This window comes from Dermochelys coriacea, chromosome 6, assembly GCF_009764565.3.
Source record: "Dermochelys coriacea isolate rDerCor1 chromosome 6, rDerCor1.pri.v4, whole genome shotgun sequence".
Classification (NCBI taxonomy): Eukaryota; Metazoa; Chordata; order Testudines; family Dermochelyidae; genus Dermochelys; species Dermochelys coriacea.
Genome location: NC_050073.1, coordinates 7,149,985 through 7,168,243, shown reverse-complemented (window position 1 = coordinate 7,168,243; position 18,259 = coordinate 7,149,985). Strand labels below are relative to the sequence as shown.

The window sequence follows — 18,259 nt, the reverse complement described above, 5'->3', positions numbered from 1 at the left end:
CTCAGTTCTGGTTTATTGAGGCTAAAACGTTCACAGCCCGTTATTTCAGAACAGCATTGCTCCTGGCAGGAAGGTTAGTGGGGCTCGGGGCCCTTGTGTGCCTATGGCGGGAGGCCGGCGGGGCTATTTTTGGTCTGGCTAGTGCCCTGAGCTCACACCGGCCTGAGGGGGGAGCGCCCTGTCCGCCCCGCTCTCAAACCACAAGCTTCGCCCCCCCAGGGTGGGTTCCACGCTGTGCTCCGACTGCAGGCAGAGCGCGTCTGTACAGCGTCCATGAAGGGAGCTGCCCTGGCTAGTCTCCGGTGGGTGCCGTCGTCTCTGCCGCCGGCATGCCGGGGATGGGCTGCCGCAGGAAGTGCATGACCGCCTGCACCACTCTGTCGGGGGAGATGTTGTACACGGGGTGTGTCGGTTGCTGCGAAGGGAAACACACCCGAGTTAACAATGGCGACGGGGGGTCGGGCCAGGTGAGCGGCTCACGTGGCCCGGGCACAAAGAGCACCCGGGCAGGGGAGGAAATGTGGGGCAGAGGCACCGGGGATGCTGTTTTGCATCCCACGTACTAGGCATTATTCTGGAGATCAGATGAGACTATCTCAATGGGCCCTTCTGGTACAAAATTGTTTCATAGATTCCAAGCTGTGGCCCTTTAAGAAGAGGAGGAGGAAGGCTGCCCCTGCGCCCCACAGAGGCCATGGGAATCAGCCTGGGGCAGCCTGGCTGCGACCCAGAGTCAGGGCTGGGGGTGCCTGGGAAAGGGAGAGGGCCATGAGTGCAGGTGGCTCTCGCTGACCCAGCCTCCATCACCAGGCCCCTCCTAAGGAGTCAGGCATCCAGTCCTCGTGCACTCAGATGCCTGGTGCTGAGGTGCCAGACCCCAACGCAAGGGCTGGAATCTGCGCCCCCCCCCGTCTCCCCATGTGGGCCAGGAACGCAGAGCGGGCCTTGCGCGGTGTGATGCTGGGGAACGCCAGGCCGGTCCCAGACACACAACGCTTCGGGGGCCATCTCGGGCCGGTGGCACAGGCGCTGTCTCAGGGACAGCACAAGGGCCACGTGCAGAGAGGCGGGCTGAGCGGACCCCCTTACCAGGCGATTCTCAGGAACTCCCAGCACCGCCTCATGGAGCAGGTCTCCGCTGCCGAAGTGCTGGGCTATCGACAGCCCGCTCAGGCAGTAGCAGGTGTGGTAAAAATCCCGTGACCTGCAGTCAAGCAGGGACATTTGGTCAGATGCCCCCCCCATGGCCCAAAGCAGCCCCCAGCCCCCCTTTGGAGCCCCCAGCACCACCCCTGCAAGCCCCAATGAGCCGCTCGATGCTGCAGCCTTCTCTTAACCCCTTCAGCGCTGTCCTGGGCCACGCTGGCTCTCGGGGATGCACCGGCCACGGAGCTCCAGGCAGCCAACGCGCTCAGCAAGTGCCGTGACCTCCTTGCTGGTACTCACTTGCCCGGCTTGTCCAGCAGCCCCCCGGCAGGGCACTGGCAGCATAGGAGGATGTATTCTTGCAGCGCCTGCTGGTCGAACATCCAGTGCGTCAAGCTGAGGGCAGGGTCGCCTGGGGAGGGAGCACAGGCCACGGGGGGCAGTTAGGGAAAGCTGAGGGACAGTCCCCCGTTTCCAGCGCCGGCCAAGGCCATGGCACCGCCCCCGGCCTGCAGACACTGTCCAGCTCCCCCACCTTTGAGAGCCAGCGTAGCAACCCCCCATGCCTGACAGGACGGGGTGTGGCCGTGGGACAAGGACAAGGAGAGCCAGACTGTCCCGATCCCAGAGTGGAGGAACCATTGTACCTGTGCCAGGGCTGGCCAGAGTGACCATCAGTGGCCTCTCTCACACAGGAAAATACGTTTGCTTTGCGGGCTAGCAGGGCCTTACACAGGGATCTCATGAAGCTGGCCCTGCCCCCAGGTCCCCCCGCACTCTGAGGTCACAGCTAACAGAGCCCCGGGTGCCCAGGGGAGGCCCTCCAAGCACAGGGAGCCAGGAGAAGGCCTGGCTGTGAGGACCACGGGAGGCACCACCACCAGGGGAATGGTGTGGGGGGCCTCAAGAATAATGGCTGCTCCAAACCACCCCCCCTCCTGCTGGCAGGCAATGAGCGCAGAGAGTCACAGGGAGCTGGGCACCTAACTCCCATAGGAGCTTCTGAACCGTTCCCCCTACACGCCCACCTGGCCTGACCTCACGCTCCTTTCCACGTCAACACTAAGCGTCCCTCCTGCCTCTGCCAGGCGGCGTAACGCAGAACCCGCCTCACTCTCCCCTCGTGCTGCTGCCATGCTTGCGGGCCTTGCTGAGCCTGCTGCCCCTCTCTGACAACACCCCAATGATCCTGCCGAGGGGGCTGGGGGACGGGGCACAGAGATGTTAAAGATCTCCCCCAGTGTCACCCAGGAAGACAGTGGCGGAGGCAAGGCTGTGGCCCAGGATCCCTTCTCCCCAGCCCCGACTGGCACTCCACAGCTGGGCAGAAATATTCGTAAATAAGAGAACATAGCCCAGGCCCACGCCAGGAACAAGCAGCACTTCCTTTGTATTGCAAGCCATCCGCACATTTGATTAGCACACTCCCACGTTTTGTGCCAAGGTCATTCATGAAAACGTTATATGAGACTGGGCCCAAGACCAACCCGAGGAACTGTATTGGTAACCTCCCTCCAGCCTGACAGCTCACCTTTCAGTGTGACCCACTAATCTCCCCTTTAACCAGCTCCTTACTCACCTTTCAGTTCTTGTATTAATCCCCAGCTTCTCCAATTTAAATAATAATTGTCCATGCAGGACTGTATCAAATGCCTGACTGAAACCAGGTAGATTAGACCCACTGCATTTCCTTTGTCTAAGAACCAGTTCTCTTCTCAAAGAAAGGTCACATTAGTCTGTTATGATCTGCCCTTTGTAAAACCATGTCGTATTTTATCCCAGTTACCGTTCACCTCTATGGCCTTAGCTACTTTCTCCTTCAAAATTTGTGTTTAAGACCTTGCACACAACTGAGATTAAACTAACAGGCCTGTAGTTTCCCAGATCACATTTTTTTCTGTTCTTAAATCTAGGTACTATATTAGCAATTCTCCAATCACAGGATATGACCCCCAAGTGTACAGATCCATTAAAAATCCTTGCTATTGGGCTTGCAAGTTCATAGGCCAGTTCCTTTAATATTCTTGGTTGGCAATTATCCAGACCTCCTGATTTAGTCACATTAAACGGTTTGAGTTTGACTTCCACTTTGGATGTGGTAATTTCTACTTCCATATCCTCATTTCCACTAGCAACCCTGCCTCTACCCCATAGCTCTTCATTACCCTTATTAAAACCTGTGACAAAGTATTCATTTAAGTATCAGGCCATGCCTAGATTATCTTTAATCTCCAGCCCATCCTCAGTGTTTAGCGGTCCCACATCTTCTTTCCTTGTTTTCTTTATATGGCTAGAGAACCTTTTACTATCGGTTTTAATTTCCCTGGCAAGGTCCAGCTCTGCTTGGCTTCGGCAGTTCTCACTTTATCCCTATACTGTCTGACCTCCCAGAGGTAGCTTTTCTTGCTGATCCCTTCTGCTTTCTCTTAATCACCTGTTTGAGATGCTTTGTTCATCCCAAACCTGAATAATTCTGAAATGCAGCTACAGCACCACACAGGAGCTGTAGTTTGGGTGCCTCATTCTCCTCTATAGGCCAGACTCCCCTGGCTTGACGACATCTCCCAGGATGCACCATGGTCTCCCCCTTGGAGAGGGGATGCAGTGCATCATGGGAGATGTAGGCTGATCAGGAAGCCCAGCTGATAGAGCAGAACAGAAGCATGAGTCCACCTGGACTACAAGTCCCATGTCCAAATCAAAATATTCCAGTTTAATCAAACACCCAACTGACAAAATTTCCAGCCAGCCTAATATACAATCCCTCTGCTACGGAGGCAACCTGGTCACTGATGCAGACGACACGGTAGCCTAGCTGGCATGGTCACGTGTGCCTAGCTTCACTGCTGTAACACACAGGCCCCAAACTCACCCTTGGCATACAGTGCTCGGTGGAGAAGGGGCAGCAAGCCCGCCTGCCAGAACGAGTAGCAGCCATCCACCAGCTTGTTACAGCGGCCCTGGAAACCACCCTCAAAGCGCATCTGTCGGCTCGTGACCCAGTGCTGGAAGGGACAGATGGGGACACGTGTCAGGGCTTGGACAGTCTCAGCTGCCATGGGACAACCGGCTTGGTGGCACCGGCACCTGGCTCCATTTCCCACCCTCTGACCCTGGATTTCATCTCCTCCCTCTTCACCAACAGGAGCAACGGTTAGCATCTTGCCAGCTCCCCACTAGCCCCCATGGGCACAGGAAACCGCTTTCTTTCAGCACTGTGGAGAGGAGCCCTCAGCCTGAGCAAAGCAACTTCCGAAGGGCTAGCCCCTGGCAGCGCATTGGCCCGACAGGTCAGCATGCCAGCCGTCCAGCACACCACACTGGTGCCCGGGTGTTGGAATCTGTGCAAAGAGCAGGAACACTGCCCGCAAGACTGGTACTGACCACCCCAATGCCGCTCTGCAGCATCAGCATAGGGTCTCTAGCCCAGCAATAAGCATGGTGCCCCCCAGCCACACTGGCTGGAATGAAGCAGGGGGCGCCGTAGTGTGGTGTCAGCAAACGGGGCGCTCCTTGGCTGCGTGGTTCCGGCCTCCCCAAGGGCAAGGAGAGCGCACCCCCGGCAGAGTCCACTTACCAACAAACATTTCAGATTCAGTGAGTCCTCCTGCTTCAGAATGACCAGCGCTGCCAGGCCACAGAAAGTGTATCCTCCATGGGCCTCCATGCCCGGGACTCCGCCAATGCCACCCTCCCAGTTCTGGCACCTAATTCAGAAAGGGGCGAGCAGGGAGAACATGGAAACAGCCATTGATGCTTCCCTTCCCTCAGCTCACCCCGAGCACTGTGGCACCGTCCTCCTGCAATGCAAGCCCCGTGTGCAGCCTGCTGAGCCCATGGGGTCTCGCATGGGCCTGCTCTAACTGCGGAGAGCCTCGTTTGCTCCCGGGGCACAGCTTGCAGCGCCGCACAGAGCGGCAGCCCTCTGGGCTCTCCTCACCTTGCGATCCATGCGGCTGTCCCTGCGAAGAGCGTGGGCGTGATGATGTTGGTCAGCGAAGCCACTGAGGCGGCGCAATATGTGCTCCTGCGATGGAAATACAAATCGGAGAGTCAGCCCCCACGGTTTGCCATGGACAGCCCCAGGGCTGGCAGCTATGGCACTGCCAACGCCAGGAGCGCCCGGCGCTCCCCCAGCGCTCCGTGCTCCACTGCGTTTGGCTTCTAGCAGCACAAATACAAGATTCGCTGCGGTGCAAGTCCCTTTATCCCAAGGAGAGATTCACTCAGTGCTCCACCACAGCAGCACCTTGCGAGGTTATCAGAATAACCCCTAGCTTTTACCTAGCTCTTTCCAGCTGTACATCTCAAAGCACTTTACAAGGCGGGTAATATCACTATCCCCATTCTGTAGGCACGAGGCCAGGAAGCGACTTGCCCAAGGTGGCCCAGCAGGCCAGTGGCAGGGCTGGGAATAGAATCCAGTTCTCCTGAGTCCCGGTCCAGTGCTCTGTCCACTAGGCGACACTGCCTCCCTAACAGACCCCTGATCTGCAGAGTGAGAGCAAGCCAGGAGACAGCTCCTCAGCAAGGGCCTCAGGCGCTGCTCCAGGTAAGTGACGCTAAAGGCCTACAGCAAAATTCAGAAGACGTCCCACACTGGACACCTCCCAGACAGAAACCCTGGATCATCTCGTTGGCTCTGGTTTGCTTGTTGGTGAAATGAAGGGCTTGTCTACATGTGGAAATTGACCATTTATTTCTACAGCTCTGGTTACACCCAGCGTGGCCGACTCCAGGAGAAGAGGGCCTTTTTCTGGCTTAGCTTCTATGGGAGGTGCACCATTAGAACTACCCAGGCATGGTCCCGGCAGGAAGTTGCCACCCACAGACAAGCCCCAAGACTGATATAACCATGCACTGCCTTTTCCTATGTCCCCATACTGTCCGTAGCTGCAGGGCTGCCTGGCAGACAAGGATTTCAACTTGGGACACTGCCAGGCAGATGGCACCAGCTATTCCACACCTCCATCACCTGGAGTCTTTAAACCAGGAAGGGACGATTTCCCAACAGCTCCGCTCCAGCTCAGCCACAAGCTATCGGGCTGGAGGGGGAGGAATCTGTGGGGTGAGTGATGCAGGAGGTCGGTCCCTCCTGGCCTTGGAATTTCTGACTGGTGCTGTGACTGCTCCCACCCACCTGACGTCCACTTCACCTCCCACGTGCATGATGAAGGAGCCATCGGGCTGTTTCAGCGAGTATAGATACTCCAAGAGCTTCTCCCTGAAAAGCAGCAAGAGCACTGTTAGGGATTCACGCCACCCAACATAGGAGTTGGCCAGGCCAGGGGCCCACTAGCAGCTGAATTGAACAGCAGTGCTAGGACAGCCTGGCCAGAGGGGCCGTTCCTGCCTGACCCATGAGGGTTTAAGCGCCCTAGGTAAGGAGACGGTGGACGTTGCCATTGCAGGGTCAGCTCCAGCCAGCCCCGTTAGCGTCTCACTTTCACAGTCACCATGATGGTTCTCAATTTCTCTTTTAAAGCAAGTCGCGTCACCCAGCCAATCAAACTGCCACATCCCCACCCACGCAGGGGAACCAACCGATAGGGGCAGCGGGAGGGGCCTGCTTTCAGCGAGGGTTCCAGGACCAGCACGTTTGCCTGGGTAGAGATCTGGGCCTGGCCTGGGTGTTTGGGGGTGGATGGCTTTATAAAAGGCTACTTCTTACCTCCTGGACACCCAGGGCCCAAATCCTCTGAGGTGCTGGACAGCCGAGAACCCCCAATAACTCCCATGGGAGCCCAGCTCGTGAGCACCTTGTGTAGCAGAGACCTCAAAGCCCTTGTGGCAAAGTCCTCAGCCGGCGTTTCTCCTGTGTACACACATGGGCCGTACACTGGAAGCGACCATCGGCTGCTCTGCTGACACCTGCGAGAGCTGTACCAAGCCATCAGAGCAGGCGGGGCTCCAGCCCACTGGGGAGAAGGGCTGTGATTTGGGTCACCTCCCTCCTGTCTCCCATAGCAGGGTGGGAATCCTGCACCAGGGCCATTTTCACCTGTTGATGACGTTGAAGGCCTCTTCGGTACCGATGATGCAGAGGGCACTGACAGCGGCATACGTGGGAGCGAGATGGGGGTGCTGGCCCGGTCCTCCTCCGAACCCACCACTGGGGCTCTGGCACCGGCTTAGGAACTGGCAGACGCTGGAGAGAGAGACGGGGTTGGTCAAAAAAATACCTGGGCACAGTTCACCCAATCCTGCACTTCAAATCTCCAGCACAGAGCCCCAGCCTGTCTGCTGGGTGCAAGCACCACGCAACCAGCTAGTTCAGCGGCTAGCACATGGGACTTGGGGGGATTCACAGATCGCCAGTCCCAGTTCCACCAGTCAGGCTGCTGGTTTTGCTCTGGAGGCGCAGTTGGCTAGCACACAGCACTACTGCAGCAGTACTTGGCTTGAGCTGGGTTGCCGAGGTTGTGAGCTGAAGCCTAACCTGGAGGACTAGGAATGTAAGAAAGGGGTGCCCAGATCGACAGCAAAATCCCAAAGGGTTATGAGAGAACCTAGCAGGGTCCAGAAGAACTGAGGGTAATTAACCATTGGAACAACTTACCAAGCGCTGTGGTGAATGTTTTATTCAAGATTGGATGGTTTTCTACAAGCTCTGCTCTAGGAATTGTTCTGGGGCAGATCTCTGGCCTAGGTTAGATGGGAGGTCAGCAAAGATGGCCATAGGGGTCCCTGCTGGCCTGGGAATCTCTGAAGGGAAAGGGCGGCCGGGCAGGTCATTTACAAAGAAAACAGAAGCAGCGCCCATCTTAAGGCGCTGGGGGAGCAGGGCACTGGAGATGGAGGGGCCTTCCAGGTGGCCTGGGACCCAATGCGGCATCCCGAGGGCAGAGGTCTGTCCCTTGCAGGTTACAGCCTGCAGCGCAGTTCAGGTCTAGTGGAATCGATCGCTTGGAGCCTGTACTCTCCGCAGGCCGGACCTGCTGTAGCAGATCTCTGGGATCGGTGCTAGCCCCCAGCTTTTAAACAGTCCCTTGGAGGAGCTCTTCAGCACGCCAGCCCCGCAAGGGTCCCACTCTTCTGCCAGAGCCAGCCACGCGGCCTCACTGCCTCCGAGATGGAGCCTCTGGGCTCCAGCCCTCCTTTCCCACCCTGTGAGCTCTGCCCAGCGCATCCCACTGAGCCAGACCCCTGGAGAGACCTGGCTGCTCTTTGGGGGCTCAATCCCCCCCCAGCCTGTGTTTGCAGTGACACATGGCAGCCTTTTCAGAACAGAGTTCATTAGTCACCTGGAACACAGCAGGTTAGCAGGGAAAAATAAAGGTTAAGATAGGGTCCATTCTGGGCCACTCAGGTGCCTTTATTTGCCACACAGCAAAGCTGCACTGAGTTGATCAGACTCAAGTGTGGGGGCGGGTCCACACAGCAAACTTCTTCCTTTATATACATTTGCACATCTCATTGCATTGCCTATACATTGCATCACACCTTGCAGTACTGGCTTGGTCTCATGCTCTAACCACACACAGCTTCCTCCTTACCTCATCTTACGTTCCACGCTCCTCTCATCCACCGCTAGACCGTCCTGGGCGTTCCCTCCCATCATCGTAGGTCGCACAGACACTGTCTCTCTTAACTCCCTGATCCATTTGCTCGTCATGAGGACATTCTTTTTTCAGCCTGCTGATCTATTTACCTCCCTTGTCCTGCCTCCCAAGAAATGGGGTCTCCTCTATGGCCACGCCAGGTCTACCCGCTCTTTATCCACAGATCTCAATGCGCCTGGCAAAGCAGGGCGATAACCTTAGCCCCATTTCATGGATAGGAAAATTGAGGCATGGAGCATGGGAGTGACTTGATTTCCCCCAAACCAGGAGCAGAGGCGATGACTAATGGTCATCTGATAACGCTCTGGAGGCAGGTGCCGAGACCCAGCAGCTCCCCTGGGTTTTGGTGGAGTTTGCTGGGGCCCAGCACCTTGGGACGTCTGTCTGTTCTCCGTGCCACACACACACAGAAAAATACAGACCAAGAAACGGCGTCTGCAGGGCACCTCCTGAAGAGCCGTAGCCTCCGTCCCCCGCTTTCGCTGCTGTCGCAGTCTCTTTCAATGCGCCGTACGCTATTTAACCTGCCAAGTGCGGCCGGCATCTTGACAGCCACTCAGGCTTTCCCACCGTCCTGGTCTCCACAGTCACTTGCTTCAGCCCCCCCCTCCTGCCAATGCTGGGGATGGAGCGCCCCCAAGTGGTCAGAACGGCACCTCTCAGAACACGATCACCCCAACCTACTTAAGGGCATCATTTGGTTATTGCTATGCTGCTGGACAGGAAGCCACGGGCAGAGACACGGTTTAGTGGCCATCTGTCCGCGTTCACTTGGTAAGAGCATCGCTGAGGCACCAGCCTCGCTATCGAAGTGCAGCTGCGATGGGCTACATAAAACCACCTCTCTGATGGCCCAGGTACACTTGCTCTGGGTCTGTCTTCACTTCAGTCAGCCCAAGCTCTTGCCCAGTCCCCTCCCCCCTTACCCCAGAGTAGCAGGGCTTTCAGCCAAGGCTAGCTGGCCCAGCTGGGGGTGTGGGCTAAAGTCTGGGTGCTGCATTCGCTCAGGCTGGTAACCAGACCAGTATGCAGTGAGGATACAGGCTAACCCTCTTAAATGCTGCTAGTCCTCCAGCACCTGCCCGCGGTTCCCCTCCTCACCCCCATCTCCAGGAGAGAGAGAAGCTTTCCCACAATCCACTGGGAAAGAACCAGAGCAGCTCAGCTTGCTGCGGCACATACGCCCCGGGAAACGCTAGTGCCACCCCGGGCAGCGCAGCAGCGAGGAGGCAGGCAAAGGGCTGCTCACACCCGGCTCGGGTGAACCCGGCTGCTGATCACTGGAGTTAACCCCGTGGCGCAGATAAACCTTACGGTCTCAGCCGCTGACACTGATCCCTTTTGACTGCTCTTCGCCTGCATGGCTGGAAGGGCCCACCCAACGAGCAGCTATCTAGTGTGCCTGATGCATTGAGACAGCACTCAGCTAGGACTGACCATAGCCCCCAAACCGCCAGCACAAAGGGCCTCCAAGGGGGCTGGATTCTCAGATCCCAGACGGAGTCTGCAGCACCAACAAGAAAAAAAATCATCCCTCTGGCCAACCAACTGAGCAGCATTTGCCATGGGACTCACTGGAAGAGATGACGTGGAGAGAGATCCTGCTGATCCCTGGAATGCAACGGTGGCAACCTTGAAATGACTTTGAACAAAGCATCTGTTCCAATCCACCGGGCCTAGCTGCTCCTCCAAAGCCCGCAGCAACAGCACTTTTACGTACATGGGAAATGTCGGGGATCAGCCATCAGTTTCACTTCTTTCTGTAAATCCTGAAGCCTCGAGGTGACAGAGTAATGACATACCGAGAACACAACAAACCCGGGCATGCAGAGAGGAACTCAGGGCTGACTGCACCCCTGAATTTGAGCTAGCTACATTTGAAATGCAGGATAGATGCTTTTTCCACTAGTTGAGCAGCCCAGTTAACAGGCCAAATAATTGTCATGGACCAGGATGTAGGCAGTCAGACCTAGTGGTCAGACCCAGGAACCAGAGTCAGGCGTCGGAGCGAGAAGACAGAGCCAGGAGTCAAGCCAAGGGTGGGGCATAGGAGCAGAGAGCTGGAACAAGGCAGGAGGGCAGAGAATCAGGGACATGGCCCCAAGGCAGGGTTCAGGGGAGAGGGCAGGGTCTGATGTAGCAGCCAGCAATTCACCTAGTTACTGGGCCAACTTCAAGTACCCCCTTCTGGCTTAAATAGCAGATTTGTGCCCATTGGAGAGACTGGATATCTCCTCCAATCAGAATCTTCACGGGTGGCACCTCTAGTGAGCTAGGGTCCACCAGCCCACACTTCCTGCTGGACCCAGCAAGTCTGAGGCCTGTCTGAGGACCTGTGGAGCTGGGTTTGAGACCCATGCTTCTTCACAGCAATGTGAAAGGGGGTATTTTTAGTCACTGGAGGAAGCTGTTACTGTTGTACCCCATTTAAGGGAACAAAAAACTTTTAAGGGGAGACAGAAAAGTTAGAGGATTTTGGCTTTGGTGTATGAAGCCTTTTCCCCTAAAGCGTGCATCCGATGAAGTGAGCTGTAGCTCACGAAAGCTTATGCTCAAATAAATTTGTTAGTCTCTAAGGTGCCACAAGTCCTCCTTTTCTTTTTGCGGATACAGACCAACACGGCTGCTACTCTGAAACCTGGCAAAACCTAATGTTAATCAGCCTTCGCTTGCTGCTCCAGCAGCAGAATTCCCTCCATTTGGGCTCTGTCGCTCCACACTGATTTGTTTTATCTGGCATTAGCTTCATCAAGCCAGACTCAAACAACACATGAAGAAGAGAGATTTCCAGGGCTTGGTACGGTCAGGGTTGGAACTCAGCTTCTCCATCCGGGTCAGTTCGGTGTAGGTAGAAAATAGAATGGTGCTCACCTGGAGCCGCTCCTTGATTCTAACCGCCCCAAACATTACCCGGAAATGCAATTCCGTCCTGCATAGGGATTCAGGAGGGTTACCTCAGAGGGGTTTGCTTTGTTCTGTATCTGTGACCCTCTCTGAATAGAGTACTGCATGGTACATACACCTTTGCATTCAGCTAACCTGTGTCTGCCTTTACTCTGGCTGGATTTAGCAGGCTACTCAGGTCCTGCGAGGGGGACACTTCAGAAGAGGCCTGGCAGGAAAGCACCGCTCTGCTCAACTCACAAGGAAAAAAGTTGAATTTCTAGCCCCACTGTCACCCAGGGAACATGCAGACTTTGAGCTGTCTCCACTGCCTCTCTGCAAAGCGCAACTAAGTGTGGATAGTTTCTTCTAGCCCCGTGTTCGTAAGTGTCCCTTTAAATGCAGCTTCTGGAAGGTGGTGTTTAAAAAGCGATTTGCTGGACCATGCTGATGGCTTGCCTCCCTAGCTAGAGCCTGGATCTGTGTGTCAGGTTTGGGGACTCATCATGGCAGGACTCATCAGTCCTGTTCGCTGACACCATCAGCCTGGTGAGACGACAGAGATCTTCAGCAGCCACCACCATTACCTGCCTGGTGGCTTCTCACTGCATTTCCCTCCCCTGCTTTGCTCCTTCACCCTCAGTCTCTATGGGGTTGATGCACGTTCCCTGCTAAGTGCCATTATGGGCCGCGTCTGTTCACAGCAGGAAAGCTGGGATTGGGGTCTGTTTGTCAAAAGCAACGGCTCTGAGTGCTGATCACTTGTTTTGGATGCATTGATGGTTCCAGGTTCTCGTCCAATCCTAACCCCCAAACACGACTCACATAGATCTCCCCAGGTGCGTGGATTCAACAGCAGAACCTCCCGAGGGACAATCCAATACTGACACTGCAACCCCTCCTGCAGCCTTTTTGTAGATAGATGGGTTTCCAAAATGAAATAAAGGTGTACGCCCAGGCAGATTTCAGAAGAGGTAAAAATTAATCCATTCTGATGTATATTGAAGGGGACAATCTGATTAGATGAAACGATAAAACTTCCTCTTTCCACATCCTCGCCCCTATAACTCACAGATCAGCTTTTCCAGTGGAGAGAGCACTGGACTGGGACTCAGGAGAACTGGGTTCTGTTCCCAGCTCTGTCACTGGCCTGCTGGGTGACCTTGGGCAAGTCACTTCCTGCCTTGTACCTCGGTTTCCCCATCTGTAAAATGGGGATAGTGATATTGGCCTGCTTTGAGAAGCACATAGAGATCTGTGGCTAGAAAGTGTGATAGATGAGTACGGGGTTCTCATCGTTATCACAGCACGAAGGGAATTCCAATCCGGGTTTCTGAGCTATTCTCTCTCACACCTGCATCTTCCCGAGGAAAGGTGTGTGTTTTCAGCTCCTGGGAAATCCTAGTGCAGACAAGACCAGTCTGGAGTCTTCCCGTGATTCAGCAGGAGAGGGAGGGAACCCTGGGCTCCCCCTGGCCTTTACCCTGACCTGCAAACACATGTGAAATCTCTACAGTGCCTCATCCGCGCCAGGACTTCACCTGGTATAGTTCAGACATATTAGCCCAGCCGAGCTAATCACCAGAGCAATCCCAGCATGCTGTTAAAAAGGGCAGGGGCGGGGATCAAGCAAGTGCTGAACCAGATACTAACCAGTGACTCACAACATCCAGAGTATCTGGTAGCTCAATAGCAACCGAGCAAAGCAGCTGGGACACGCCTGGCAATGGGTCACGGGGGCCAAGTCCCTTCTAGCTCCCTGTCCACAGAGTCTCTGCAGTTAAAGGGACACGGTCCGCCTGACACCTACGTGATTTCAATATGCGCTCCACCTGTCTGAAGCGTTCTCACAGACTCAGGAGGGTTCAGATCTTTACAAACGTCTGTCCCTCATAACGGGTGATGGCGGGATGGGGTGGAGGTGGGGAGAAACAGCACAACTGTACACACACTGCTGGCAAATACATCAAGCTCTCAAATTGAAAAATAAATGTGAGAAAAGTGCTTTTCCCCTCTGATCCCCTCTCTCGCTGCTGGTAACATTCAGGGTCCTTGTTACATGGCAGGAAAAAGGCTTCAGTCAGAAGGGTGATCATCCCCTTTAAACTACCAAATGTTTTCTCCTGTCCAAAGCAAAGAAAAAGGCGCCGAGGTGATAAGAACTGCAATGGGATATTATTATTACTAGGGCTGTCAAGCAATTAAAAAAATGTATCGTGATTAATTGCGCAATTAAAAAAATTAACTGTGATTAATCGCACTGTTAAACAATAGAATACCATTTATTTAAATATTTTTTGGATGTTTTCTACATTTTCAAATAAATTACAACACAGAATACAAAGCGTACAGTGCTCACTTTATATTTATTTTTTATTACAAATATTTGCAATAGTATTTTTCAGTTCACCTAAGTCCAGTAGTGGGATCTCTTTATCATGAAAGTGCAACTTACAAATGTAGAATTATGTACAAAAAACCTGCATTCAAAAATAAAACAATCTAAAACTTTAAAGCCTACAAGTCCAATGAGTCCAACTTCAGCCAATCACTAAGACAAATAAGTTTGTTTATATTTACAGGAGAAAACATTGCCTGCTTCTTATTTACAACCTCACCTGAAAGTGAGAACAGGCATTCGCATGGCACTTTTGTAGTCAGCATTGCAAGGTATTTATGTGCCAGATACGCTAAACGTTCGTATGCCCCTTCATGCTTCAACCACCATTCCAGAGGATATGAATCCATGCTGATGGCAGGTTCTGCTTGATAACGATCCAAAGCAAAGCAGACTGACATGTTCATTTTCATTATCGGAGTCAGATGCCACCAGCAGAAGGCTGATTTTCTTTTTTGGTGGTTTGGATTCTGTAGTTTTCACATCAGTGTTGCTCCTTTAAGAGTTTTGAAAGCATGCTCCACACTTCGTCCCTCTCAGATTTTGGAAGGCACTTCAGATTCTAAAAAATCTTGGTTTGAGTGCTGTAGCTATCTTTAGAAATCTCACTTTGGTACCTTCTTTGTGTTTTGTCAGATCTGAAGTGAAAGTGTTCTTAAAATGAACAACATACGGTGCGTCATCATCCGAGATTTCTAGAACATGAAATATATGGCAGAATGTGGGTAAAACAGAGCAGGGTACATTCAGTTCTCCCCAAGGGAGTTCAGTCATTAAGGGTATGTCTTCACTACCAATGTTAAAACACTATAAAGAGCTCTCCCAGCACTGTAAAAAAAAAAAAAAAAAAAAAACACCCCCATGAGGGAAGTAGCTCCCAGCGCTGGTGCATTGTCTACACTGCCACTTTACAGCACTGAAACTTGCATCGCTCAGGGGGGTGTTTTTGCACACCTCTGACCGAGAGTTTCAGTGCTGTAAATAAGGCCTAAGTAGACCAGTACTGTAGATACGGCCTAAGTAATTAAGGCTTTTTTTTTTAAAAAAAGCACCATTAGCATGGAAGCATATCCTCTGGAATGGTGGCTGAAGCATTAAGGGGCATACGAATGTTTAGCGTATCTGGCACATAAATACTTTGCAATGCCGGCTACAAAAGTGCCATGAGAATGCCTGTTCTCATTTTCAGGTGACATTGTAAATAAGAAGCAGGCAGCGTTATCTCCTCTAAAAGTAAACAAACTTATTTCTCTTAGCAATTGACTGAACAAGAAGTAGGACTGAGCGGTCTAAAAGTCTAAAGTTTTGCAGTTTTGTTTTTGAGTGCAGTTATATAACCAAAAAAAATAATCTATATTTTTAAGTTGCACTTTCACAACAAAGAGATCACACTACAGTACTTGCATGAGGTGAATTGAAATATACTATTTTTTGTTTATCATTTTTACTGTGCAAATATTTGTAATAAAAAAATAAGAATATAAAGTGAGCACTGTACATTTTGTATTCTGTGTTGCAATTGAAACCAATATATTTAAAAGTGTAGAAAAACATCCAAAATATAGTTAATAAATGTCAATTTGTATTCTACTGTTTAACAGTGTGATTAAAACAGCGATTAATTTTTTTAATCGCTTGACAGCCCTAGTAATAATATCCCATTGCAGTTCTTATCACCTCAGCACCTTTCTTCTTTGCTTTAGACAGGAGAAAACATTTGGTAATTTAAAAGGGGTGGATCACTCTTCTGCCTGAAGCTTTTTTCCTGCCACGTAATAAGGACCCCGGAACATCAGAAGCAGCGAGAGAGATCAGAGGGGGAAAGCACTTTTCTCTCATTTATTTTTCAATTTGCGTGCTTGATGCATTTGCCAGCAGTGTGTGTAAAGTTAATCGTGTGAGTTAGCTGCAATTAATCAATAGTGCTAATTATTATTAATAACCCCTAGCGCTTTCCATCAGTTCATCTCAAAGTGCTTTCCAAAGCAAGTCAGTATCCTTGTCCCCATTTACAGGTGGGGAAACTGAGGCACAGGAAGGGAAGTGATTTGCCCAAGGTCACCCAGCAGGCCAATGGCAGATCTGGGAACAGAACCCAGGTCTCCTGAGTCCCAGTCCAGAGCTCTACCCCCTACACAACACTGCCTTCCCTTTCCACACAGCTCCTCTTAATCAGCAGCTCCTGCCTGTATGCACTGCCAAGTAGCTCAGCCCAGAAGCACCAGCGCAGCTCCCCTCCCCGTCTCAGCCTCTGAGATGCACGGCAGCATTGCAGGACCAGCAGCATTCCTTCCCCACCAGTGCATGCGGCCTCACTGAATCTGTGACCAACCTCCCCTGTGTTGCACCTCAGCCGGCGCCTTCCTTTGCACAGCTCCCTGCCCACAAGAGAAGGGGGTGGTGTCCCGGAGGTGGTGACAGCTGAGTCCTTATCACCACCATCAACAACTGTCACAAGATGCCCCCTGCTGCGCAGGAATGCGACAATGGGGGTTATTGTTGGAGCAGGATGAATGGCACAAAGTGCTTTTGTGCTGCAGAATCAGCATTATCCGTGCAGGGGCTGGAAGGGGGAGAGCTGTCCAAGCACCCAGACAAAAGCACCTCCAGGGATCGCTCTCTAGCCTCACTCCCAGGTGCAGGACGAGTGACGCTGAGCAAGAGCCGGGCCTGGACAATGCACCTGCACAACACACCTGGAAGCTTGTCAGGACAGCAAGCCACTACCTGTGGGACAGAGGGGTCCAGCAGAGTGGGGCTGGGAACTGAAATGGCGGTTAAACAGACATGCCATGGCTGCAGCTAGCAGATTTATTTAGTTTCTAGAGACACCCAACTGGAAAGCCAGGACTGCATCAGCGCAGCTGGGCAGGGGTAACCCGCGTCGAACAGCGGGTGCTAGCGAGCTAGCCGTCTGTACAGCTCTCCTCACTCCAGTGTCTCAGAAAGAGCTGGCTGTCAAAGCAGCAGGGAAATTTGTAGTTTATCAGCGTGAAGCAAGCATCTATCATCTCCCACATCTTGGTCTGAACCCTGCTCGGGCCAGGCTGACGTTACTGACAAGAAGCCGCACATGAGATGTTCTCAAAGGCCAAGGCAGAGATGCAATCGACAAGCAGCAGAGTGGCCCAGCAGCCTGTCTGAATGCCCACTGAAGAGGATGGAGATGCAGAACCCATCCCGCTTCTGTGAGCGGCACCTGATTAAGGAGTGCTGTTAGGCCATGTGCAAGGGTGTGGAGAGGCTTTCGATCACTGCAGCTGTTGTTGCGGGATGGTGCAGGGGGGCAGCCCAGGGTTACAACAGGGAGTCAGACTCAGCAACTCTAGGTGCAGCAAGCCCAGCGTTAATCCTCTCAGTGCCTGGCTGCACAGCTCCCCTTTCTGCTCAAACATACTTAGAGACTGAAAAGCCAAGGGAGACCCAACTATAAACCCTAACTGGAGCACAGAGTAGATTCTGCCCCATATCCAGCTGCCTCTCTAGTAATCTACAGTGCTTCTCCTTTCAGTCCAGCATGCCCATTTCCTCTTTCATCTCCCTCTGGCCCTCTGCTTGGCCTTCTCCTTCCCTTTGGTTTCATCCATGGTCTGTCTTTTTTCTCTCTCTCTCTCTCTTTCTCTGGGATTCCCCATTCTTGAGCTCTGTATCCCCCTGGTTCAAACTTGATCCAAATGACCAAACAGAGCAGAGCCTTCTGCGGCTGCTGAATCCAGAGCTGAGCCGTGCCATCCCCCTGTAGGGTGTGGGGCTCATTCCAGCACTGGCACCGTGAGACGCTGGGAGCTCTGCACCCTCTCCCTGCTTAACCCCCATCAGCACCGCTGCAATCAGACATAGCCCTTCCGTAACCATTTGGACTGGGGAGGTCCCTTCTTTCTCCGGTTCTTGGGCACTGTACATCACCTTCTCCACCTGCTTAGGAGGTATGTATGCCATCCCCATGGCTGGCACAGTCTCCAGGAACACTAGGGTGTCTTTTCTCCATTTGCCACACACTTGCCTGCTCTTCCTTTGGAGGGGCTGGAGCCACCGGGTTCCCATACCTTCTGACAGTCCTGGGACACTGGCTGTGACACTGGAAACCTGGAACCATCCTGCCCAAATTAACACTTGTGAATTAAGCCACAAAACAGTCCTCTGTGTGGGTCAGAACAGTTATTTCTATGGCAGACACAACTGCAGGTACAGAGAAGTTACCACACTGATTGTCAGCAGGTGAAAGCCCCAGGTCCACATGCTCACATGCAGATAACATAACTGCACAACC

General features: G+C 52.9%; 1 protein-coding gene across 3 annotated transcripts in view; it reads right to left on the bottom strand.

Moving 5' to 3' along the window:
* LOC119856809 (protein farnesyltransferase subunit beta-like) overlaps positions 1-18,259 on the bottom strand; it is a 32,353-nt gene continuing 14,094 nt past the window's right edge. For 2 of the 3 annotated variants that reach the window (XM_038404830.2, XM_038404831.2), the window contains exons 5-12: positions 7,148-7,294; positions 6,287-6,370; positions 5,087-5,173; positions 4,724-4,853; positions 4,019-4,151; positions 1,447-1,558; positions 1,090-1,204; positions 1-415 (exon numbers count right to left, since the gene is read on the bottom strand). In XM_038404830.2, coding sequence (XP_038260758.1) covers positions 293-415; positions 1,090-1,204; positions 1,447-1,558; positions 4,019-4,151; positions 4,724-4,853; positions 5,087-5,173; positions 6,287-6,370; positions 7,148-7,294 — 931 coding nt within the window. In that variant the 3' untranslated portion in view covers positions 1-292. Of the gene's footprint in view, positions 416-1,089; positions 1,205-1,446; positions 1,559-4,018; positions 4,152-4,723; positions 4,854-5,086; positions 5,174-6,286; positions 6,371-7,147; positions 7,295-17,992; positions 18,087-18,259 lie in introns of all 3 variants that reach the window. The other variant, XM_038404832.2, reaches the window with a different exon arrangement.